General features: G+C 41.8%; 2 protein-coding genes across 2 annotated transcripts in view; one reads left to right on the forward strand and one right to left on the reverse strand.

Annotated features, from left to right (window-relative positions):
- Positions 1–898: 898 nt before the first annotated feature.
- Positions 899–5,800, reverse strand: HSPA5 (heat shock protein family A (Hsp70) member 5). Its single transcript, XM_081103627.1, has 9 exons — positions 5,697–5,800; positions 5,402–5,613; positions 5,065–5,296; positions 4,526–4,663; positions 4,111–4,223; positions 3,619–4,009; positions 3,259–3,496; positions 2,507–2,674; positions 899–1,807 (listed from the first exon to the last, which is right to left on the reverse strand). The coding sequence occupies exons 2-9, from the start codon at positions 5,521–5,523 to the stop codon at positions 1,245–1,247; spliced, it is 1,965 nt and encodes a 654-aa protein (XP_080959753.1). The 5' UTR covers positions 5,524–5,613; positions 5,697–5,800; the 3' UTR covers positions 899–1,244.
- Positions 5,801–14,756: 8,956 nt separating this feature from the next.
- Positions 14,757–24,491, forward strand: part of GAPVD1 (GTPase activating protein and VPS9 domains 1) — a 58,693-nt gene continuing 48,958 nt past the window's right edge. The window contains exon 1 of the mRNA XM_081103396.1: positions 14,757–14,931. The gene's annotated coding sequence lies outside the window, so the exon portion shown is untranslated. The remainder of the gene's footprint in view (positions 14,932–24,491) is intronic.

The following is a 24,491-nucleotide window of genomic DNA, read 5'->3' on the forward strand; positions in this document are numbered from 1 at the left end:
AAGGTGCAGACTATTGGCATTTGATAGTGAGAGCCATTGGGGTCAGGAAAGAAGGCTGGTCCGTCTTTCCCAACTACCCACTAACCCCACTGCACACAGCACTGCTGTGATTGTTTGTATTCAACTTGGCCTGAAGACAAGTATTACTCCAGGCCTATCCAAATGCTTCTGGGCATTGCAGCCAAGGTTCTGGCCTCAGAGTAACACAGTCGTGCCATCCGGTCCCATTCTGCCAGTTAGCAAATTAACCTTCTGGCCAGTTGCCCATCTAAAAACAGTTATCCTTGGGTCTTATTGGATATGTTAGTGCCAAATAGCCTGCCCCTTATTGATCATGCTACTTATTCATGACCATTCCTTTCCTCGGGAAGCCAACCCAAGTAATCTTGCACCTGTCATGACATAAATGACTGCCTTTGATCCACAATTGCAGTGGAGCTTAATGTTGTTTCAAGGTCACCATCCTAGCTCCCACTCCAGTAGCCCTTGGTAGTGAGAAATTTCAGATGGGGATTCTGACAGTGAAGTTCAAAATATACCTTTACACCCTAAAATAATGAATTCAAGTGTGTAAAGTTAACATCAGTGATCTCTTTCAAGTCTTAAGACAATGCAAACAACCTAAAGTATCAAAATAAAAATCCAAAAATAAAAATAAAAAGCCATCAGAAAGTTAAGTTTTAGAAGGATAAGGGGAAATAGGACATTTCAAACATGTTCCAGAAAACACCACCCTTGGGCATTGTGAAATGACCCTTGCCTAAGTGAGGATATGGGTGAATTAAATTGAAGTTAGGCAAGTTCCCAGAGTTACCTCAAAACCCCACCTCCCATAAGAATCTAAACCTAAAATAAATGATTGACCTAATTAGAAAGCTTATCACAAAAATTAGACCAGTGTAAATAACAAACATTTATTGGTGTCACTTATGGTAGAAAATAAAGTTCCTACACCAGATGCACATGACCCAATTGTTAAATAGAACATTTCCACGGTGAACACACGCCCTAACCAGTTTCTTATCCACTTTTTACGGCAGCCAATTTCTCCTCTCCCCCGACCCCAAGACATGTGAGCAACTGCTAATGAAAAGCAGTAAACAGCCACTTGGGCTATAGCATTTTCAACTCCACTCTGAGGTGAAGATTCCAATTACATTTGAGACTTAAGTTCTCTCAATTTTCTCCTAACGAAAGTTCCTGAGTCCAGTATTTACAATATTACAGCACTAGCAGAGTAGTGTCTACAACTCATCCCTGTCTGCTGGTTCCTCATCCTCAGTTGGGGGAGGGCCTGCACTTCCATAGAGTTTGCTGATAATTGGCTGAACAATTTCTTCCAGTTCCTTCTTTTTGGCTTTGAAATCTTCAATGTCAGCATCTTGGTGACTTTCCAGCCATTCAATCTTCTCCTCTACAGCTTTTTCCATGGTCTCCTTATCTTCAGAGGAAAGTTTACCTCCCAGCTTTTCTTTATCTCCAATTTGATTCTTTAGAGAATAGGCATAACTTTCCAACTCATTTCTAGTATCAATGCGCTCCTTGAGCTTTTTGTCCTCCTCAGCAAACTTCTCTGCATCATTGACCATCCTTTCAATTTCTTCAGGTGTCAGGCGATTTTGATCATTGGTAATTGTGATCTTATTTTTGTTGCCTGTACCTTTGTCTTCAGCTGTCACTCGGAGAATGCCATTCACATCTATCTCAAAGGTGACTTCAATCTGTGGGACCCCACGAGGAGCAGGAGGAATTCCAGTCAGATCAAAGGTTCCCAGGAGATGATTGTCTTTTGTCAGGGGGCGTTCACCTAGAAGTTACACATAAAAATCTTGCTGTTAATGACCAACATTAGTACATGTGGATCCTTGTATTTCAGTCTGTCAGAGCCTACAGTGGCAAGGGCACTCTTATCAAGCCAGAAGTGTGTCATGGGTCTATAAGTGACAAATGGGACTAAGTGAATTAAGTTCCTACTAACTCTTTTTAAAATATAGATAGATAGATAGATAGATAGATAGATAGATAGATAGATAGATTGATATCAGAGAGAGAGGGAGAGGGGGAGAGAGAAAACTTCAATGATGGAAGATAATCATTGATCAGCTGCCTCCTGCATGCCCCACACTGGGTTGTGGGCATGTGCCCTGACTGGGAATGGAACTGTGGCATCCTGGTTCATAGGACGACACTCGAACCACTGAGCCATGCCATCCAGGCGTTCCTACTAACTTTTAATTGAATTTCACCGGCTTTACATGAACCCTTTTCTTGTTCTTATAATTTAGAGCTAGCTCAGAAATTATTTTTAATGGGTAGTAGTGCTAGGAAGCTAGGTAAGAACTAGATTTTAATGCCAACTATTCCCAACTCAACACTAGTTAGGGACCCCCATCTGAAAACACGGATATTTCTTTCCCTAGTCTTTTCAATTCAATAGAGTATATTAAAAGCAAGAAGTCACGTTGTTCACACACATACCATGATATTAACAAATATAAGCAATTACCTTCATAAACCTTGATTGTAACAGTTGGCTGATTATCAGAGGCTGTAGAAAAGATCTGTGACTTCTTGGTGGGCACCACAGTGTTCCTTGGAATCAGTTTAGTCATGACACCTCCCACAGTTTCAATACCAAGCGTAAGGGGACATACGTCAAGCAGTACCAGATCACCTGCAAAGGTAATGACAGAGTTAACTTCTAATTAAAGAATCATAGAATTACTAAGCAGTCTCCCCATGACCAATACAACTTTATCTTCTCCGTCTTTCTATTTGGTTAGGTTCTATACAAAACCATTTTAGAAGCAGTTAAGTAAATATAGTTGCTTAAGGATCTTAAAAGTGCACCAGGTCTTGACCTTACTGTACCCTTTACTAGGTATGTGACCTTGATGCTCATATTCTTTTTTTTTTTTTAAAGAAGCTTTTTTTTAAACTTTTTTTTTAATTTTTTTTTATTGATTTTTTACAGAGAGGAAAGGAGAGAGATAGAGAGTCAGAAACATCGATGAGAGAGAAACATCGATGAGCTGCCTCCTGCACATCTCCTACTGGGGATGTGCCCACAACCTAGGTACATGCCCTTGACCAGAATCGAACCCGGGACCTTTCAGTCCGTAGGCCGACGCTCTATTCACTGAGCCAAACCGGTCTCGGCGATGCTCATATTCTATTGTTTTCTAAAGCAACAGCTAATTATACTCTCCCCATCAAGCTGCTGAAGCACTGTGAAAGATGCTTGCAACATTAACCTACCTGTATCTTGATCACCAGAGAGTACACCAGCCTGGACAGCAGCACCATAAGCTACAGCCTCATCTGGGTTTATGCCACGGGATGGCTCCTTGCCATTGAAGAACTCTTTAACCAGTTGTTGAATCTTTGGGATTCTAGTGGAGCCACCAACAAGAACAATTTCATCAATATCAGACTTCTTCAAATCAGAATCTTCCAGCACTTTCTGGACAGGCTTCATGGTAGAGCGGAACAGGTCCTAGAATAAAAGACAATAATTACTATTATGATGCCTGTTATACTGACTTATTGTCTAGATTTCTAAATGCATTGTCTCAATCTTACTAGGTCTCATCGGCAAAGCACAAACAAGGAGCGTACCATGTTCAGTTCTTCAAATTTGGCCCGAGTCAGGGTCTCAGAGAAGTCTTCTCCTTCAAAGAAGGACTCAATTTCAATTCTTGCTTGGTGTTGAGAAGACAGGGCCCGTTTGGCCTTTTCTACCTCCCGCCGGAGTTTCTGCACAGCTCTGTTGTCTTTCCTAACATCTTTGCCAGTCTTCTTTTTGTAGAGCTTGATGAAGTGTTCCATGACACGCTGGTCAAAATCTTCTCCACCCAGATGAGTATCCCCATTCGTGGCCACAACTTCGAAGACACCATTATCAATGGTGAGAAGAGACACGTCGAAGGTTCCACCACCAAGGTCAAACACAAGGATGTTCTTCTCCCCTTCCCTTTTATCTAGGCCATAAGCGATAGCAGCTGCTGTCCTGTTAGGAGAATTAAAAAGAAAAAAAAGTTCAGATAAGTTAGATAAGTTTACAATTTCTCTATTTAGCAACTATACCACGCCTCTGAATTTAACACTTACGGCTCATTGATGATCCTCATAACATTCAATCCAGCAATAGTCCCAGCATCTTTGGTTGCCTGGCGTTGGGCATCATTGAAATAGGCTGGTACAGTAACAACTGCATGGGTGACCTAAAAAGGTAACAAAAGGTAATTGTCTTTTATCACATGGCTTTACCCTTATTTAAGTTAGTCAAATCATCACTTTAGTTTCTAAGCTAGTTTATTTTTAAAATGGGCATAATATATGTAATTTTATACCCAGATAAAGTCCCTAGCATTTTGTTTGGCCTACAGTAAAGTATGCACATAATTAAAACTGATAATACATGAATGTCATTCAGATTCAAATTATAAAAACAATGAAGGCATTTATACAACACGACCAAGAACACGAATAATAAAAATATTTAACATGTTCTAGAGAAACTTACCTTCTTTCCCAAATAAGCCTCAGCGGTTTCCTTCATTTTAGTGAGAACCATGGCAGATATTTCTTCAGGAGCAAAAGTCTTTGTTTGCCCACCTCCAATATCAACTTGAATGTATGGTTTAGTTTTCTTTTCAACCACCTATTTTAAAGAATGATTATTATTGCAGACACAGAAGCAACAACACTTCAAACTTTAAAAAAGGGGGGTTTGTCAAAAAAAAAGGGGGGGGGGGAGAGAGGGTTGTCTGAGAGACATTTCCTCCCTTTACAGTTTGATTTACTTTGATCCCCTGGAGCTAAATACTGACCAAAAAAACTTCTCTTAATCTTGAACTATGGTGGACAGAGTAGTTATGTGTGAAGTGTGTCTGCAAACTTTAGTAAATTCAGTAACACACCAGAATTATTAAATAAATATTATTACATGTACCGTGTCTCTATCCTCTTTTGTGGTCAAGACTGGTTTTCCGTAACTTCTCCATCTTAAATACTCCCACCACCACCACCCACTTCCGATCCCGTGAAAAAACCCGGCCGAACCTTGAAAGGCAAGAACTTGATGTCCTGCTGCACAGACGGGTCGTTCCACGTGCGGCCGATGAGCCGCTTGGCATCGAAGACCGTGTTCTCGGGGTTGGAGGTGAGCTGGTTCTTGGCTGCATCGCCGATCAGACGCTCCCCTTCAGGAGTGAAGGCCACATAAGACGGAGTGATGCGGTTGCCCTGGTCGTTGGCGATGATCTCCACGCGGCCGTTCTTAAACACCCCGACGCTGGAGGGGGAAAAACACACAAACGAACGGAAACCATCAGCTCAGCCATTCTCACCGCAGCCCACGGGGGAAAGCCCCATTCTCCTCCCCACAAACCCCACTTACCAGGAGTAGGTGGTCCCCAGATCGATGCCGACCACCGTGCCGACGTCCTCCTTCTTGTCCTCCTCATCGGCCCGCGCTGCGCCGAGCAGCAGCAGCACCGCAGCCACCAGAGAGAGCTTCATCTTGCGTTCGCTGTCGGTCAGCGGGCAGGCAGGGCGTCGCAAGCAATCCAGGCACAGGCCCAAGCAAGGAAACGCACCGAGGTTACCGATCTGGGGGAGACAGGGGCCCGGGGTCAGGAGGAGCAGTGGACAAGACGAAGGGCAGGTCCGGAAAAGCAGGCCGCGGCGCTTACCTCTCTACCGCTCGCACTCACGAAACCCCAAAACCAGTTAAGTGTGTAATGACTCGGACAGCGATTACCTCGCGGTCCCCCGACTCCGTTTATATACCCTCCCCCCAGCCCCGTCGTGGAGGCCGCCGATTGGTCAAGGCTCTGCTAGTTGGAGCCCGCTGATTGGTCCAGGCCATCAAGCTGGCCGCCACCGATTCGAAGCCGCTTCCTACGCAACTGACGTCACCGGTACGCCCCCAGGGCGGACTCATTGGCTGCTGGTCGCGCCCAACAACCACCAATGGGAGTCCACATCCGCTCCCGTGAGCTGGGCCCATTGGTTCAGCCGCTGTCCGTTCCTCGTGGCGACCTCTCACCCGGAGGCCGTTTCTACCGGTAACCGCTGAGGTCCCGCCTCCACGCTGGGCCCTCGGGGGCCGGAGCCGGCAAGGGGCCTGATTTCTCCCGAGACCGTGAGGCTTCAGTCCTTTGCTTCTCCGCAGGCTGCCTGCCTCTCCTCTGTCCCTCATCCCGAAGCAGGAGGCGGCTCTTTCTCTTCCCGGCTCCATCCTGTCCCATGCAGCAAGGTCTCAGCGTAGGTGCTATGATCGCCCGAAAACGAATCTCTCTGCGCTTTATAGCCACCACCGGTACTGGTACTAGGGGTGTGCGAGCCTCTTGCTGCTCACCGGCCGGCGGCCCTCGAGCCGGGACCTGCTCATCGGCCGCCCGAATCATGGCCCCTCCTAGTCAGTAGGTCGCCCCTGCTTCCCCTGCAGCGATCTTTGTCTAAACCAGGCCTCTCCACATTGCCCTGCCCCAGGGTAAGTCACAGGACAGGCCGGGCCAAAGTAATGATCTCCGATCCCTGAATCCCCTCCCCACGGTGACCACACGCTCCCCGAAGAGCTTCTGATGCCATCGCTCCCACTAGCGTCATTTCTCTGGTGTACGTTGCCCCTTTCCTTCCCCTTCCCTGTCCATCGTTTCCCTTTGTGGCTCACATTACCATTCGCAAGACCTTCCTTCTCCTTTATTATAAAAGGTGGCTTTCTACCTTCACTCTTTTTGTCTGATTGTGCTTTTGGTCCACAAAGACTTCTTCTTTTAAAATATATTTGTATTGATTTCAGACAGGAAGGCGAGGGAGAGAGAGAAACATCAATGAGAGAGAATCACTGATGGGCTGTTTGCTACACGCCCCCTACTGGGGGTCGGACCCACAGCCGGGCCATGTGCCCTTGACCCCAATCGAACCTGGGACTCTTCAGTCCTCAGGATGAAGCTCTATCCACTGAGTCAAACCAGCTAGGGCCACAAAGACTTCTCCAGGATGCCTTAATCTTGTGTAGCATTCTGCAGCAGACAATGATAGAGGGTACTATCTACTTGAGGTTTACTATGTACCAATCCCCGTGTCATTCAGTCCTTACCGTTGAGCATTTGGCATTTCCCATTCTAGGTTAGAACATTGAGACAGAAAGAGATTAACTAGCTTAAAAGTCATAGAGCTGGTGAGGGATGGAGTTAGGATCCCCCCCCCTTTTTTATTGAATTTATTGGGGTGACATTGGTTAATAACATGTAGGTTCCAGGTGTACCATTCTATAATACATCATCAGTATATTGTATTGTGTTCACTACCCTGTCAAGTTCCTTCCATCACCATTTATTACTCCCTCCCCTTTACCTTCTTGTACCTCTCCCATGCCCCTTTCCCTGTGGTAATCACCACATTGGTCCGTGCCTATGAGGGGATGGGATAGGATCCAAGTCAGCATGACACCATAGCCAATGCTCTTAGCAATTTTTTAAAATTAGTGAATACATTCCCCACTGAATGTATTTTTGAGATTCATGGGTATGGACAGTACTGTGTCCACAGAGCATTGAAACATCTTACACACAGTTCACTAAGATGCTGAGTGTAGGAGTCAGTACTCGGGAATTTTCCTCTAGGCTCTTTCAAGGTTATACTGGTGACTCAGAATTGACTCCATTCTTACTATCAAAGTTGCATCAGCCATCTCTTTGAACAGGGCTTGTAATACAGCAGTAAGACTGACCCTTCGTTAGGTTGCATCAGTCTATTATCAAGCCAGAAATCACCATTCAGCACTGGCCCGGTGGCTCAGCTGTTTGGAGTGTCGACCTGCACACTAAAAGGCTGCTGTTCCCATTCCCAGTCAGGGCACAGACTTAGGTTTTTGGGTTCCATCCCCAGTCAGGGCAAGTACGGAAACAAGCAATTGATCATTCCATGTATCAATGTTTTCTCCTTCCGCCTTCCACTTCCTCTCCTTCTAATAATAATAATAAAAAAATTCAATAAAAAAGAAATCTCTAGCCACATTACAGCTTCATATCAATTTGAGCAAACTTCCTGTATACAGGGTGGGACAAAAGTAGGTTTCAGTTCTTTGTATAGAAAATAAATAGTAATGTAAGAATAAACTTTCTCATACTCACAACTGCAAACCTACTTTTACCAATCCCTGTATATCACAGTTCACTTCTATTAAAAACAAAGCTTTCCATTTCAGCTTCACCTTTGATTGATGGAGTAACCTTTTGCAACTCTCCTCTTTCTAAGATTTAGCAGTGATATCTGGCTAACTTCTGAGGGGAATTGAATATATTGATGGTTGTAATATCTTTTTAAAGCCAATACATTAGGTATATTATATGTTATATTCCAAAGTGTGATCATATATGGATTGAATAGGGAAATGTACAGATAAATCTAGTTTGCTAAATGTTAAATGCTGATAATAGTTTTCAGTGCCAATTTATCAATAATTTAGTAAGTGCTAGACACTAAGCTAATTGCTTTATGTATATTTTCTGTTTTAATCCTTATGAAAGCATTTTTAACCCTTACTTTAGAGCTAAGGAATCTGAAGCTTCAAGAGGTAAAAACATTTTCCCAGAAGATCACACAGCTGAGAAGATATGGAGCCAGGATTTGAGACTGACAGTATGGTTTTTAATTTCTGTAGTCTAGGTTGTCATCCTAAGCTTCGAGTTTATAAGATTTTGTTTTAGGATATAGAGTAGTTATATAGTTTGCAAACATCTTAATAAGGGGTCATAGGCAAATGTAGAGTTTATCCAATAATTTAAACCACATTGCTTCACTTGTGTTCCCGTAGGTAAGAAAATAAATTTCCATTTCCTATCTGATCTCAGAAAGCTAAGCAGTTAGGATTGATTAGGGCTGGATGTCATTTCGCTTCTAAATCTTCCTTTCTGAAAGGGAATGAAGGGAGAGAGGTAAAGGAAAAGTCCTAAATAATTGATAAGTTGAATGTTTAGACCCTGATAATTGAGAAGTTTTCACATGCTTTTTTGGAGAGAATATTCAACTTAAGAGGTAGGGCACATGAACATGGGAAAACAACCTCCCAGAGCCTCAGTTTCTCCACCAATTGAATGTCAGGGATTTCTGTCCTGCCTGTCGTAGTGGCTTGTTGCAAGGATCAAATGAAAAAGTACTTGGAAAGTTGTAGATAGTGGTAATGTACAATCATGTAAATGTACAATGAGGAGAAATTTCAGAAGCTCCTCACAAACACCACCTCCTTGCTGGAAATATGGGGGGAGGGGGGGAACACTTTGTAAAGTATATGATTATCTAACTGTACACCTGAAACTAATACAAAATAATATTGAAAGTAAACTAATTTAAAATTTTTTAAAAATTTTAAAACTCCACCTCTTAAGAGCCAATTTTGAAGATTTCTTTCAATGAGAAATAATAACTTTGGTGATAAGTTGAATTTGACAAAGATTTTTGGAAATGCTGCTGCATCTAATTACTCTCTTAATTGGCCACATAAATGTCTTTTATTAAAGGACTGGGAATAATTTCTCAACCTTCAATAAACAACACTGAAGTACAACAAAAGTATCTCCCTACACCTGAGCTGGGAGCAGTACTAGGAAAAAAATCATGTCATTTTTTTCTTCTTCTGAAAGTGTAATATGCTATGCAATAAGTTTTCTTCTTTGTCTTCACTTTTTAAAAGATAATTTTTAATTAATAGATAACCTTCACCTCCCTTCCCATACACACACACAAATGAAAAGTAAACTGCAGCCCTAGTCGGTTTGGCTCAGTGAGTAGAGTGTCGGCCTGCGGACTGAAGGGTCCCAGGTTCGATTCTGACCAAGGGCACATGCCTGGGTTGTGGGCTTGATCCCCAGTAGGGGGCATGCAGGAGGCAGCCAATCAATGATTCTCTCTCATCATTGATGTTTCTATCTCTCTCTCCCTCTACCTTCCTCTCTGAAATCAATAAAAATATATTTTAAAAAAAGGTAAACTGCATTTTTTGTTATACACACACACACACACACACACACTAGAGGCCTGGAGCACAAATTTGTGCACAGGTGGGGTCTAGCCAGCCAGCCCTACGGGGGTAGATTAGGGCAGGGCTGGCCAGGGGGAGGGGCTGTGGGCAGTTGGCCGGCTGGCCCCACCCCTGATCAGGCCAGTTGGCAGGCCACAGTGGGTGTCATAGTGACTGGTCGTTCTGGTTGTTCTGGCATTCCGGTCGCTGGCTTTTTATATATATAGATATATACATATATATATATATATTTTTTTGCAGGGGGGCGGGGCGGTGGCAGGGTGGAAGAGGATATGCTGTGTTAGAAAGTGTGATAGAGAGGAAAGACCATAGAGTTTGGAAGCATAAAACTATGAGCTCCAGGTCTGTCACTTAACTAGCCGTGATTTAGGGCAAGTCACTTAATCTCTCTTATGCTATTTACTAATTTGCACAATGGATATAATTCTGCCTCCTCACAAGGTTGTTATGTTTAAGGTATTTGATTAATTGTAAAGCAATTTAACTTTATACATAAATTTCAATTTCCTTTGAAGTAAAATAAGTATAAAGAACTATATGGAATTTGAGTAATAATACTTGATATGTATATCTATATATCTTAAATCTCTACATTTTAAAAATAGGACATATATGTACATGGTATAAAGTTCAAAGAGTACAATATGCAATGAAAATAAATCTGCCTGCCACCCATTCCCTAGCCCTGTTCTTGTACACTGGTAAAGGTAACCACTGTCAACACTTTCTTATGTAGCTTTCTAGAGATGTTTAATTCATATACAATGTGTGTTTCTCACATCGATGTCTCTCTTTCTCTCCCTCTCTCTAAAAATCAATTTTAAAAGTTTTCATGAATTTAGCATTTAAAAAGTTATCAGAAATAAACAATTTCGCCTTAGCTGGTTTGGCTCAGTGGATACAGTGTTGGCCTGCAGACTGAAGGGTCCCGGGTTCGATTCCAATCAAGGGCACATGCCAGGGTTGTGGGCTCGATACCCAGTAGGGGGCGTGCAGGAGGGAGCAGATCAATGATTCTCTCTCATCCATGTTTCTATCTCTCCCTTTCCCTTCCTCTCTGAAATCAATAAAAACATATTTTTTTAAAAAGCGATGCCCGCTGAAACCGGTTTGGCTCAGTGGATAGAGCATCAGCCTGCGGACTGAAAGGTCCCAGGTTCGATTCCGGTCAAGGGCATGTACCTGGGTTGCGGGCACATCCCCAGTAGGAGATGTGCAGGAGGCGGCTGATTGATGTTTCTCTCTCATCGATGTTTCTAACTATCTCTCTCCCTTCCTCTCTGTAAAAAATCAATAAAATATATTTAAAAAAAAAGCGATGCCCAATCTACCATTTAATAAATAAATAATTTCCGTCCTAAAATTATAATCATGATATATCAGTATGCTGAAACATATAGCCATTAAAATTGTTGATATCTATGTTTTTCTCTTTTTTATTGACTTTATTGGGATGACAGTTAATAAAATTATACAGGTTTCAGGTATACAATTCTTCAGTACATTAGCTGCATATTATATTGTGTGTTTACCACCCTAAATCAAGTCTCCTTCCATAATATCTATGTTTTTCAAAGACTAAATTGTACGTTACTTTTTGGTCTACATTTTCTTATTAAAAAAACCTTTTTATCAGGAACTTACCAAGTTTGAAAAACTTTAAGAACTATAAAATTAATACAAAAGAACAAAAACAACAACAAAAAAAACATTGTCAGTGAAAATTATGTAAGATACAACTTCATTAAACATTATAATTAGTCATGGGTTAAATTAAAATACAGGTAATGCACCAGAGTTATTTGGTGACAGCTCCTGTGAATCTGGACATCACTGGTACTGGCAGAAAAACAGCCGCGCGCCTGTAGTCCTAGCTACTGCGGAGGCTGAGGCTGGAGGGAGGCTGAGGCTGGAGGAGCGCTTGAGCCCAGGAGTTCTGGGCTGTAGTGCGCTATGCCGATCGGGGGTCCGCACTAAGTTAGGCATCAATATGGTGACCTCCCGGGAGCGGGGGGCCACCAGGTTGCCTAAGGAGGGGTGAACCGGCCCAGGTCAGAGACGGAGCAGGTCAAAGCTCCCGTGCTGATCAGTAGTGGGATCGCGCCTGTGAATAGCCACTGCACTCCAGCCTGGGCAACATCGCGAGACCCCGTCTCTTAAAAAAAAAAAAAAGAAAGAAAGAAAGAAAAATAAGGTTTATAATAGATTTCATTGGGCTGAAGTGTGAGTTGCATAATTTATGACCCTGTTCTACAGGAATCACTTTCCTCATTTTCATTTTTAGTATTCTCAAGTTGTCCTCAACATAGCGAAAAATTAAAATTCATTGGCAAATGTTATAAAACTGTATGACTACATGAATACAGTTCTCTGACCTTGAAAGGGCCCCCAAACAAGTGAGGGGCCCTAAATTATAAGCTCCATCAGCTGTATAGTAAATTGACCTCTGAGTACTAACTACTATTTCTGAGCCGGCCAGTTGGGGCCAGTACAGGACAACCAAGGGCCCAGAAGACTCAAATGTATAACTGGAGTCTTGTCCTTTACTTTTCAATTGGAGTATTCCAAAGTGCAAAAAAATATTTTATGAGGGAATAGTTTCTACTACCTGTGTATAAGACAGCTTCCACATATGTCTTTCCGGGTTTGTTTGTTTGTTGTTGTTTTTTTACAGACTCTAGAGCTTTAGAAAACTTTCCCATTAAAAAAATAACATATAGCCTTTGCCTGTAAGGCTCTGTTGGTGGAACACTGTCCCATGCATGGAAGGGTTGCTGGTTTGATTCCCAGTCAGGGCACATACCTGGGTTTCAGGCTCAATCCCCAGTAGGGGGTGTGCAGGAGGCAGCCAATCAATGATTCTCAACACTGATGTTTCTTTCTCTCCCTCTCCCTCTCTCCGACATCAATAAAAAAAAAAACATATTAAACATTTTAAAAAGTTATTGCCAGAAATAACTTTTTTAGAAATGACTTTTTTTAAAGATGGGATTCTCTATCCTCTATTATTTATTGATTTTGAGCCTCTTTTAACCTTGAGTTCTTTTTCTCACGTGGAAAATGTGTTGGGAATAATAATACATACTCATATCCCCTAAGAATTACTGTTGCAGTGATCCATTGTTTGATATCTGGGCCTATATTACTTAGGTGTTCTGGATGCAAACCCCCCCCCCAAAAAAAAACAACAACAAAAAACAACTGAAAACTGCTGATCTAGTTCAAGCTCTTCATTTGTAGATGACAGCATAGGGCTCAGAACAATTAATTGACCATCCCAGTGCTCTTCTTACTTACCACTCCCAGTGCAGATTCTTCAGGAACCCAGAAAGTTTTTGCAACTTTTGGGGTCCTTTCTTCTCCTCCCTGGCCTGTGTGCTCCAGCCCATCTATAGTATTCAGTATTGAGAGCAAACTGTGAACATGTTCATTTACGCATTTTGCTTAGACTGGGTTCTTTCTTCGCAATCCTCACATGCCCTTTTCCTTCTTGAAATCCCACCATCCAGTGTCACTTCCTTCTAGGATCATGGCCCCTCAAGTTAATGAAGCCTTTGCTGGAACCTCAGCACTTTGTACCTTAGTTTACTATTACTATCCTTAATCTGCGTGGGCTATCCTTTGGCCCTGGAGTGCAAACTGTGTCCTGTTGCTTTTTTCATTCCCCTGGTGCTTTGAGCAATGCTTTATAATAGCTGGTAAATACTCTTTGATCAAATTGAATTCTTGAATCAGATTAATGGCAATATGAGAGCAATAATACCTGACCATCTATTGCGGTAAGAAAATGAGGCAATAAATATGAAGCAAATTTTGACAGGTTTTAAAGGTAATACGTCAAGGAGGATGACTAAATGGAAAATAGTCTGGGAGCTTATTCACATTTGAAATAGAAAAATGATGATTACTTTCTTTTTTGCCTGGAGACTCAGAGTGTTGGGTGATATAATCATTGCTTTCAACTTTTTGAAAGGCTGTCAAGTGGGAAACATTCTATATTGCTCCAAGCAGCATAACTACTAGCAGCGGGAGGCAGGACAAGGGAAGCTGATGATTTCAGTTCAGCAGGTGGCAGAACGTTCTAACATCAGAGCTGTCCGACAAGGGGGCGGGCGGGCTGCCTTACTGAAAGGTAGTGAACTCCCTGATATTTGAACTGTGGAAATCGAAGTTGGATGGCCGTCTGGCTGGAATGTGGAAGAGAGAGAATTCCTGTCCGGGCGGGAGTTGGACCAATGACCTTTAAGGTGTCTTCCAACTCTGAGGTTTCTATGACTGTTCAGTTGAATATCTGAATTGTTTTTGTAAATAAAAACATTACTGAATAGATAAATTGTCAATCAACTTAACAACTGTATGGTCAAGTCTACAATAAGTAAAATTTGATAAAAGGAGGAGTGGGAAATCAGGTTTAAAAGTCCAGATACTACTAACGCGGGCGGGAGTTTCTGTTTGGAATGCCGTGTCCCGGGCAAGTGACGGTTGCGCTCTGAATTATTTCACTTTACGCTAATACTTGCGGATTTCTCAGCAGTACGGTAAGCGGAAGCGAGAGCCCGTGCTGGGTGAAGAACCATTTCCCGGAAGGCGCTCGGCGGCACCGCGGCTGTCCCGGGCCACTCGAGCCCGTAGCCGACTGGGCAGGCTAGAGCGGAAGGGGCGCCGCTGGCCGCCCGCGGGAACTACCAGTCCCAGGGGGCCCCGCGGCGCCGCGCACGCGCGATGGCCTGGCGGCAGCGCCACCGCAGGACGCAGGGAAGCCAGCTAGCGAGTGGCGGCGACGGCGGCGGTGGTGGCAGTTCGTAGAGAGGGCGACTGCTCCGAGGCCGGGCGGCGATCGGGCGGAGACCTCGGTTCCTTTCTTCGCATGATCCTCTTTGGTGAGTGCCCGTCCTCAGTGAACCCGCGCCGAGTGCACGACTCCCTGTCTAGTGACCGGGCTGCCCCGGCCTTGGGCCGCAGCCTGCGCCTGACGGCCGGGCCGAGGGGTTCAGCTGACCCCGGGGCCCTTCCCTCCAGTGTCAAGGGAAGTGGGGGCGGGGAGAGTCACTGTGAGGCCCGGGGGAGAGGTGCTGCGGCGTGCCGGCCCCGGGGCCGGGGCGGCCTGGGGCGGGGAGGGGCGGGGAGGGAGGGGAGGGGAGGGTCGCGTGGGGGATGGGATGCGAGGCGGAGCAGGTAGGGAGCCGAGTCGAGGAGGCGAGAGTGAGATGGAATGTCTCCTGAGTGCCGCCGGGGAAGACGTCGTGCTCCGGGGACTCTTGACAAGCGGGACTCGCCCATCTGGCGGGCAGCCCACTTGCCAAAAACACACACCGTCCGAGGTATCTTTCCATTTGCTGTTGGAGGGAAGGGAGTGAGGGACTGTCGGTTGCTTCCACCTCCTTTCCTTGCCTCTCACCTTTAACTGACTGGCAAAATTCAAGCGGGTGCCGGCGAGGCAAACCGTAGAAATGAACAGGGCTCTGTGAATAAATCTGCCTAAAAACAGGGAAGTAGGGTGATTTGTTCAGATGAGCGCTAGGTCAAAGGAGATTTCAGTGTTTTTAGTTTAAAATGGGTGACAAAAATCAGTTGGAGCAAAGATTTGAACTAGAAAGGGTTTTTAACCTGAGATTCACTGGTTGGTTGGTGAATAGAACTGACGGGGGTGGGGCTGTTGGGGGGGGGGGTGTCTTTGAACTAGAATGAGGATAACTGTAATTTATTATTTCCTTCAATTATGCATGTAGGTGACAAACCACAGTAGAATTAACAATGTCTGCGACTTTGTCACAATAAAAATTATGGATATTATTGTATAATGCTTACAAATGCTGCAGATATCTCAAAATATCACTTATGCTGATAATTTCTTCAAATGTATGGTATTGCTAGACTCACTGTTAGATCTTGTTACTTTATGTGGTGATAAAATTGCACATATATTACTATATCAGGGTGTACATGTATTCCTGAAATAGAAATACATTTTGGGGGATATATAAATCTGCCTGGAAGGATATTTGAGTCATTGAATGAGAAAGAAGACAAGCAGACAGGGTGATAAATGTAGGCGAAAGAGGGAATTTTGTAATGAGGGAAGTAAAAGAAAAGGCTTGGTTGGCTGAGACCAGAGTAATAGTTTGAAAGAATAGAATAGACCACAGATATTTCATTCAGGGCACTGGGGAGTCAGCAGAATAATATGAGGAAGAAAGGGTATTGAATGCTTTGGCTTTGAAATGTTCATATTATTGCACCTCCTAGTTCCAAGCGATGAAGCCCTCCAAGCCCTTGTGTAAGCCTGTGATAGGAAGTTTTAGTGTGTGCTAGTTTTCTTTAAATCATATGAATAGTGTGGCTTTTAAAGAATTGTCCTGAAGTGAAAAGCCTCAGGAACTCTCTTCAGATATCTTTTCCTATTGCTATTACTTTCTTTTCATACGTGGTAGAAAGTAAACGTGCAGATTATAGAATTGGAGAGTTGGAAAATCATTTATTTTGAAATTCCATGTAAAATTTTTGCAGTTCTTCATTTTGGCATCAGACTTCTCACTGACAAATCACTGAACATTTTTTTCCCCCACGATATGTGCGACTGGAAATGTGCACCTGTTTGTAAAGCACCTTTCCTCACCCCCCACAGTAATAGCAGTGATGGAAAACCACCACAGCAAACTTTTTGTGGAAAAAATCAAGGGGGAGGAGAATGGAAAGTTGAGGAAGAGTATTTGATGAGACAAATGTTGGTTCTGAAATAGTTTATGTTGAACACGCCATATTATAAATCACTGCCTTGGAGAGGTTTTGCCTGGTATTTTCTGTGTCCTTACACTGTCCTCTTGTCATTCTTTGTCTCTTGTCCCTATATTTTATTTATAGCATCTGTCTATCTGGTAACATATAATTTGTGTATTTAGTCAGTATTTTAGTCTTTGTCTCCCCGTTCAACTGTCAGCTCTGTGAGAATAGGAACTTTGTCTTCACCACTGAGCTGGAATAGTGGCTGGTACATAATAAGTACTCATGAAATATTTGCTGAGTCAGTAAATGAATACGTTAATTTATAATGCTAGGCTTTTACTTCTAGGAAGAAAGCACCTCCATTTTACATACATATGTATATATAATTTCATGCCAGAGAGGAAGGGAGTGGGAGAGAGAGAGATTGAAACATCAATGATGAGAGAGGATCATTGATCGCTGCCTCCTGTATACCCCCTCCTAGGGATGGAGCTCGAAACCCACAACCCAGCAGCTCCTGGACCTGGAATTGAACCATGACATCCTGTTTCATAGGTTGACACTCAACCACTGAGCCATGCCGGCCGGGCTAAAACAAACCCATTTTTAAAATTTTGTAAATAGTATTACGTAGGTATGCTGGATTGAATTTGAACTTTTAAATTTTATATCTGTATTATTTAATGTAATTAATTAATTAATTAAAACGATTTAAAAATAGATTTTTAAAATAGATTTTTAGAGAGAGGAAGGGAGAGAGAAAGAGAAACATCCAGGTGAGAGCAGAACATTGATTGCTGCCTCCTGCACACGGAGGCAGGGAGCCCACATACCTGGGCATGTTCCTGACTGGAATGGAACCAGCAAACTTCCAGTGCACAGGACGATGCCTAACCAACTGAGCCATACAGGCCATGGCTGTGTTTTGGGGAAACATCAAAGATGAGAGAGAATCATTGACCACCTGCCTCCTGCACGCCCCACACTGGGGATCCAGCCTGCAACCCCAGCATGTGCCCTGACCTGGGAATTGAACTGTGACCTCCTGGTTCATAAGTCAATGCTCAACCACTGAGCCACACTGGCCTGGCCAGTTTTTGTTTTTGACCCAAGATTCAATTAAGGATCTTGTATTTAGTTGCCTGCTTGTATATAAAATATTTTTTCAGCTTCCTTTGGGTCTCTCATGATAGTATGCATCCAGACCAGTTTTTTTTGTAAGATCCCCCTCAATTTGATTCGGCTGATCTTCGTGATCAGATCCGTGTTAAACATTTGGGGCTGGGATGCTACATAGGTGATTTTAGGTCTCTTTTAATGTATCACATAGAGGCATGAGATGTCAGTTTCATTATTGATGTAAATTTGTATGTCTACTAGATTTATATTATAAAGGGACTCCTTTTTCTTTTGTAATTAATAAGTAATCTGTGGAGTGATGATTTTAAAACACTCTCAAAGTCATGAGTTGTTAGTAGACATGCCAGTATAAAGGGTCAAGAAAATTTAAATTGGAGGTACTTCTAATAAAGGGGGGAATGGGTGATCAGGGAATGGATGTGTATAGGAGAGGGCATTCGAACTGGACCTTAAATCATAGATGTAATTGGCTACAGGGATATTGGAGAAGGGCCCCAGGTGAAGGGAATACTTGAACAAAGAAAGACAAGGTCAGTTTTGTAGGTTAAATAGGAGATCATCCAAGTCTTTTCTTTCTCTTTCCCTCTCTTCCTCCCTTTCACGCCCCCCTCCGCCCCTCCCCCCCCCCCCCCCACACACACACACAGTGAAATTGCTCACACAGAATCTGAAGTCAATATACTGGAGAAGAACCAGAGAGCAAACAAATCTAGTTTTGAATTCCTTCTCTGCTGCATAATAGCTGAATGTTTAGGCAGTAAATTATGTGACTTTTCTAAACCTGGTTTCTCATCTGTAAAATGGAGGTGATACTTATCACATAGGATTAAATCTAATAATAATATGTGGAAAACATCAACAACATGGCTTTCACTCAATAATTGCTAGTTATCTTTTGGCGTTCCAGCTCTCAAACTACTTTCACTCTTTTCCACTTTGGTACCACATCCCTGACTTTAAAACAAACCCCACTCTTCTGGTGCCTTCTTGGCCACTATGACAATGCCACCACTTCCCACTTCGCTCAGTTGGCACCACTGAGTTTGTGAGCTGCTTTCCAGTGATGGCACACGGCGCTTACCACCTTACAAGGGTGATGCAGCCGATAATGTCTTCCTGGAAATTGCAGCAATATATATTAACTTCATTCTTGGTTCAGTTCACAATACAACATTTATCACTCTTTAAATGTGCTTCAATTTAAATTAGTTTTATTTGAAAAAATTACCCCTAATATTTGTAGAAAATTTAAGAGGGAAAGTGGAAATGGTAAGACATTTCATTTGATGTTTAAATTTTTTTAGGAGTGAGTGTATTGGGAAGAGTCGGTTACATTATACTAGGATTCTCTAAGGTAAAGTATGATTTTTAAATAATATTATTATTAGTTTGGTAAAAGCTTGATATAGGTGGAATCCTTCTTACTTGTTTTGGAAAGACCAGTACTTGAAAAAAATTTTCTCAAATGTGAAATTTTTTTCCCCTCCCCTTTCAACTTTCTGTTTTTTCAACTTTCTGTTTTCTTCCCTAGAGGTAATGTTTTCTTAGGCAAGAAGGATTTCAGTATTTTTTTTACATTTGAACTGCCTAGCAGCAGCTTGTGTCTGCATAGAATTATTTGTGGTTTAGCTCTTTAAGTAATCCTAATAAAAATGTTTTCATTTGTAGAAGAACTGGAAACCACTAATTTCTGTATCATGTATATATTTTAGAAGAAGCTTTAGGTACAAAATTGTTTGATTTCTGTTTTTTAAAATTATAGGTAATTAAAATTTCCTTCTTTATGCATACCTCTGATTTTTCAGAATGTTTTACTATGTATTCAGACTTTGTAAAAACATTTTCAGAAGGGCAGTTTTTCATTGTTCCTAAGCTGAAACCGTGTGTTGAACTCTGCAATGCAGTGGTCAAAGGAAGTGGTGAATATTTAATATATATGAATGAATGGTTGAGCAAATGTTTTTTAAAAAATTATGTGGTTTTTTTTAGGGGTCTCTTTAATGTCTTTTTTTTTTGAAGTTTGAATACGAAACTTCGACGTGTATACCTTTTTTATAAGCCATTTTTTACACGTAAGGCTTCAAGCATACTGTTGTACCGTGAAAACAGGCAAGATGTCTGCTCATTAACCTAAGATGACTGTCCTGCAGGTGCCTGCTTGGTCTTGCTCCCAGGCAATGCTGGTACACCCACGCTGCAGACTAGTGGAAGGCATGTTGTCAAACATGTTCAGTTCTTTTTCCTTATTAACTTGTTTTCAGTATGTTTTGTGTGAGTCTTTAAAAGGATTAAATTGTTCTTTTTCTATTAGAGACAAAAAAATTAGTCGAGGGATATTAGCCTTTTTTTAGGATCAGAGTAAAATTATCTTCCCAAGCAATCTTAATTTTATGCAAATACATGTATTTTGAAAGTTTTTAGAACGGAAGCTAAATTAATCTTATTTTCAACCCACTTTGAACTGTGCTTTCACTTTCTAATGTAGGACTGTGTGACCCATCTCTTGAGTTTACTTCCATTATTTATAAATCCTGACTACTTCACAAAAAAAATCAGGTCTAAAAGTCATAGCACTTAAAGACTTGCAAAATGTTTATAAATACTGATTTCTGTATCAGAAAAACTTAGAGAAGAATAGATGGATTCTTTTTGAAAATTTATTTCATTTTTACCACCTCCTTTAGAACCCAAGGAATCTTTTTTGTTGTTGTTGTTAAATATCACCCAAGGATATTTTTCCATTGCTTTTTAGAGAGAGTGGATGGGAGAGGGAGGGAGGGAGGGAGGGAGAGAGAGAGAGAGAGAGAGAGAGAGAGAGAGAGAGAGAGAGAGAAACATCAATGTGAGAGAGACACATCAATTGGTTGCCTCCTGCACATGCCCCGACCAGGACCAGGGATAGAGCCTGTAACCTAGGTACATGCCCTTGACCAGAATTGGACCCGCCGATGTTCTATCCATTGAGCCAGATCAGCTAGGGCGAACCCAAGGAATCTTTGATTCCTTTAAAACAAAATGCCTTTTAATATCTAACTATTTAAGGTTGTGATGGGCTAACTTGGGTTCTGATGGAAAGTGACTTATTAAGCCTCTCTCTGAGTAAGTTTCTGTTCCATCATTTCAAAACATCATAATTATAGTAATGATAATAATAGGTAACACCAAGTTATTTTTCTTTTTCTAGATATTATATAAGTTATTTAAAATTGCATATTCGATAATTCTATGGAGGTTTATTTCTTTTTGAAACCTCCCGGTCAGGGCACAAGCCCAGGTTGCAGGCTTGATCCCCAGTCAGGGCACGTGAAGGAGGCAACCAATTGATGTTTCTCACATCAATGTTTCTCTCTCTCTGTCTCTCTCTTTCTCTCTCATTCCCTTTCTCTCTATAAAATAAAAAAATTTTAACTAACCAGGTAATTTTTGTGTGTGTGTTCCAGAAAGTTCCTTTTAGGTTAACACAGTCATTGGTAGTAATCTTGTTTGAAATTTGATAATAGCCCTAGCCAGTTTTCTCAGTGGTTAGAGCATCGGCCTGGGGACTGAGGGGTTTTGGGTTTGATTCCAGTCAAGGGTACACACCTATGTCGCAGGCTCCATTCCCAGCAAGGTTGGGGCTTGTGCAGAAGGCAACCAGTTGATGTGTCTCTCTCACATCGATGTCTCTCTCTCTCTGTCTCTCCCCTTCCCTTCCATTCTCTTTCTTAAAAAAAAAAAAAATCAATGGAATAAATATCCTCGAGTAAGGATTAACAAAAAAAGAAATTTGATAATAAATATTTAAAATTTTATGAACCACCTTTCTTGGAAATGTGATGAAATGGACCTGACAGCCTGCTGTTTACATGCTTCTCTTAATTTTGAGGGTGGACTCTTGGGTTTTGAAACAGGCTTTACCAGTATTACAGCTCAGCAAAAATGTAGCCAAAGCTTCCTCAAAGCATGTGAGTGGTGACGCTTCCTCTCAGAAGTTTGCAGAGGGTTCTAAGGGTTTTAGATTTTCCTTTAGTTATTTGATATATCTTGACCTCCACATTTACTGGTATATATGTCTTAATGAGTTGTCACTAGAGATTATTGACGAGGAGGAAATTAGATTGGTGGTATTTAATTTTAGACAAATAAAAATAATGGACATTTACTGTATCTAAATGTGAAACTTCCTGATATGCACTCATTTCTGGATTGGGCAGATTTTTTTTTTTGGTTTTGTTTGTTTGTTAATCCTCACCCAAGTATATTTTTCCATTGTTTTTTAGATAGAATAGGAGGGAGGGAGGGAGGGAGAAAGAGAGAGAGAGAGAGAAACATAGATGTGAGATACATTGATCTCACAACATTGGTTGCCTCCCTCGATTGCGGCCAGAGAACGAACCTGCAGCCCAGGTATGTGTCCTTGACCGGGAATCGAACCTTTGATGCACGGGCTGATGCTCTAACCACTGAATAACACTGTCCAGAGCTGGGCAGATATTTTTGTATCATTTATTACCTCTGGGAAATAAAGAGATATCATTTTAATGCCTTTGCAGTTTTGCTTATTCATGTGTAGCTTGTTATTGTTGAACTATGTCTAGAAATTTTGGCTGCATTTGAAAATTTTCACATCTAAATATATTATTTTCAGCCCTAGCTGGTTTGGCTCAGTGGATAGAGCGTCAGCCTGCAAACTAAAAGGTCCCGGGTTCGACTCTGGTCAAGGGCACATGCCCAGGTTGCGGGCTTGATCTATCCCCAGTCAGGGGCATGGAGGAGGCAGCAGATCAGTGATTCTCTTTCATCATTGATGTTTCTCTCTCTCTCCCTCTCCCTTCCTCTCTGAAATCAATAAAAATATATTAAAAATATTATATATATATATTATTTTCAGAGCATTTGTGTAGTCAGTCCTGAGTGTTTAAGTAATTGCACTAGCAGATCTTTCAGTGAGGAAGAGCTTAGTACCAAGTTCTTACATATTTTTTTAAATTACTAAAGTAATTAGTGTTCTTTGTTTAAAAAATAACTAAAGGCAATGCAAAAATGAAAGTTTTTCTTCCCCATAAATACTATATGCTTTGGGTTTTTCTTTCATCCCCCAAAATTATACTTAATGCTTCTGATTTTAAGTGCTGTACATATGTTAACTAGTGGTCGGCAAACTGCGGTTCGCGAGCCACATGCGGCTCTTTGGCCCCTTGAGCGTGGCTCTTCCACAAAATACCGACTTCTGCGCATGGGCCACGAAGTTTCAATCGCACTGTAATGTGCGCCCGGCCGTGGTATTTTGTGGAAGAGCCACACTCAAGGGGCCAAAGAGCCGCATGTGGCTCGCGGGCCGCAGTTTGCCGACCACTGTGTTAACCCATTAAACCCTCCCAACTCTATGACTATCCCCTATGAAGTAGGTTCTATTTTATATCCGTTTCCAAATGAAGAAACTGAGACGCGGGGAAGTAACTAAAGGCCGTACACCGAGTTAGCAGCAACACCGAGGTGTGTGTTAGCCTCTGGGATCTTACCCTGCAGAATGTTCTAGATACATGCTAGACATCTTTCCGTGTACACTACCTCCTCCTTAATAATTATGTAGTCTTCCGGGATAGAGGCATACCATAACTTAAGTTAGTGTCTTTCAAATTTAATCTTCTTTAATATTTTCAATCCCATTAGTAATTCTTTCAAGTAATATTTTTAAAATTTCAAGATTTTTGAATTGCGGTAATGAGGATATATTAGTATTTGTTAAGTAATGCATACTAACTGCCCAGATGTTTTGATATTCTCTCGGTTGAGTTGTATAGTGAAACCTGGCTTACCTTACAGCTATTTGTTTTGCGTGGATTTATTATTTTTGTGGTTAGCCTGAGTAACTCTGGAAATTCAGTAGTGTATTGGGGATAGAATTAACATCTGTTTGGATTTTATTTATTTACTTTTGTTAGGGTCTGGAGTTTTGGTGTTATACCAAGAAGTCCCTAGTATTAGCTTGAAATTTGAGTACTCTCTGACTTTATATGACTTGCATCCTCCAAGTAGTCTGCCTTTCAATTCCCTGTATTTGGGCCAAGAACAGTTGTTACTATGTCCATTCTTCCTTCTAGAACGCTTTACTCGTGTTTCAAATATACCAATTAAAGATACTAAAGTCTCACTTGTTTCCATTTTTTATCCGCATTGATATGCTTTTCTTTATTGTGAGGAAACATTTTTTGGTTCATTAATAACTACTTTAAATATGTTCATTGGAAAGTTAGTAGATGTTTTCCACTTAAATTCAGTTACTGTTTCTTAGTCATTTTGGAACTGAGTTAGCAGCAGCTTGGTTGATGGCTAACTGGAGCATTGCTCTTCATCATTCAGTCATTTATTAATTATTTATAAACTCAAACATTTATTCAGCACCTGCTAAGTGCTAGTTCCTCTGCTAAGTAATGGGGATACCAAGAGGACTCTGTCCCTACTGCAAGGAACTTGGAGATTTGTTGAGGTAACTTTTTGTTGCAAACAGTGTAAAATGCTATGATAGAGATGAGCCCAAATGAGAAAGAATCTGAGTTAAGAGAATGGCCAGTAAAGGCTCCTCGGTTTGAGCTGG

This window comes from Myotis nattereri (assembly GCF_964212035.1).
Source record: "Myotis nattereri genome assembly, chromosome: 12".
Classification (NCBI taxonomy): domain Eukaryota; kingdom Metazoa; phylum Chordata; class Mammalia; order Chiroptera; family Vespertilionidae; genus Myotis; species Myotis nattereri.

Coding starts and splice junctions, on each gene's coding strand:
- HSPA5 (XM_081103627.1), bottom strand. CDS start 5,523: ATGAAGCTCTCTCTGGTGGCTGCGGTGCTGCTGCTGCTCGGCGCAGCG. Junction 4,224..4,525: donor AGGCTTATTTGGGAAAGAAG/GTAAGTTTCTCT, acceptor TTACCTTTTTAG/GTCACCCATGCAGTTGTTAC. Junction 2,675..3,258: donor CTCTGGTGATCAAGATACAG/GTAGGTTAATGT, acceptor TTACCTTTGCAG/GTGATCTGGTACTGCTTGAC.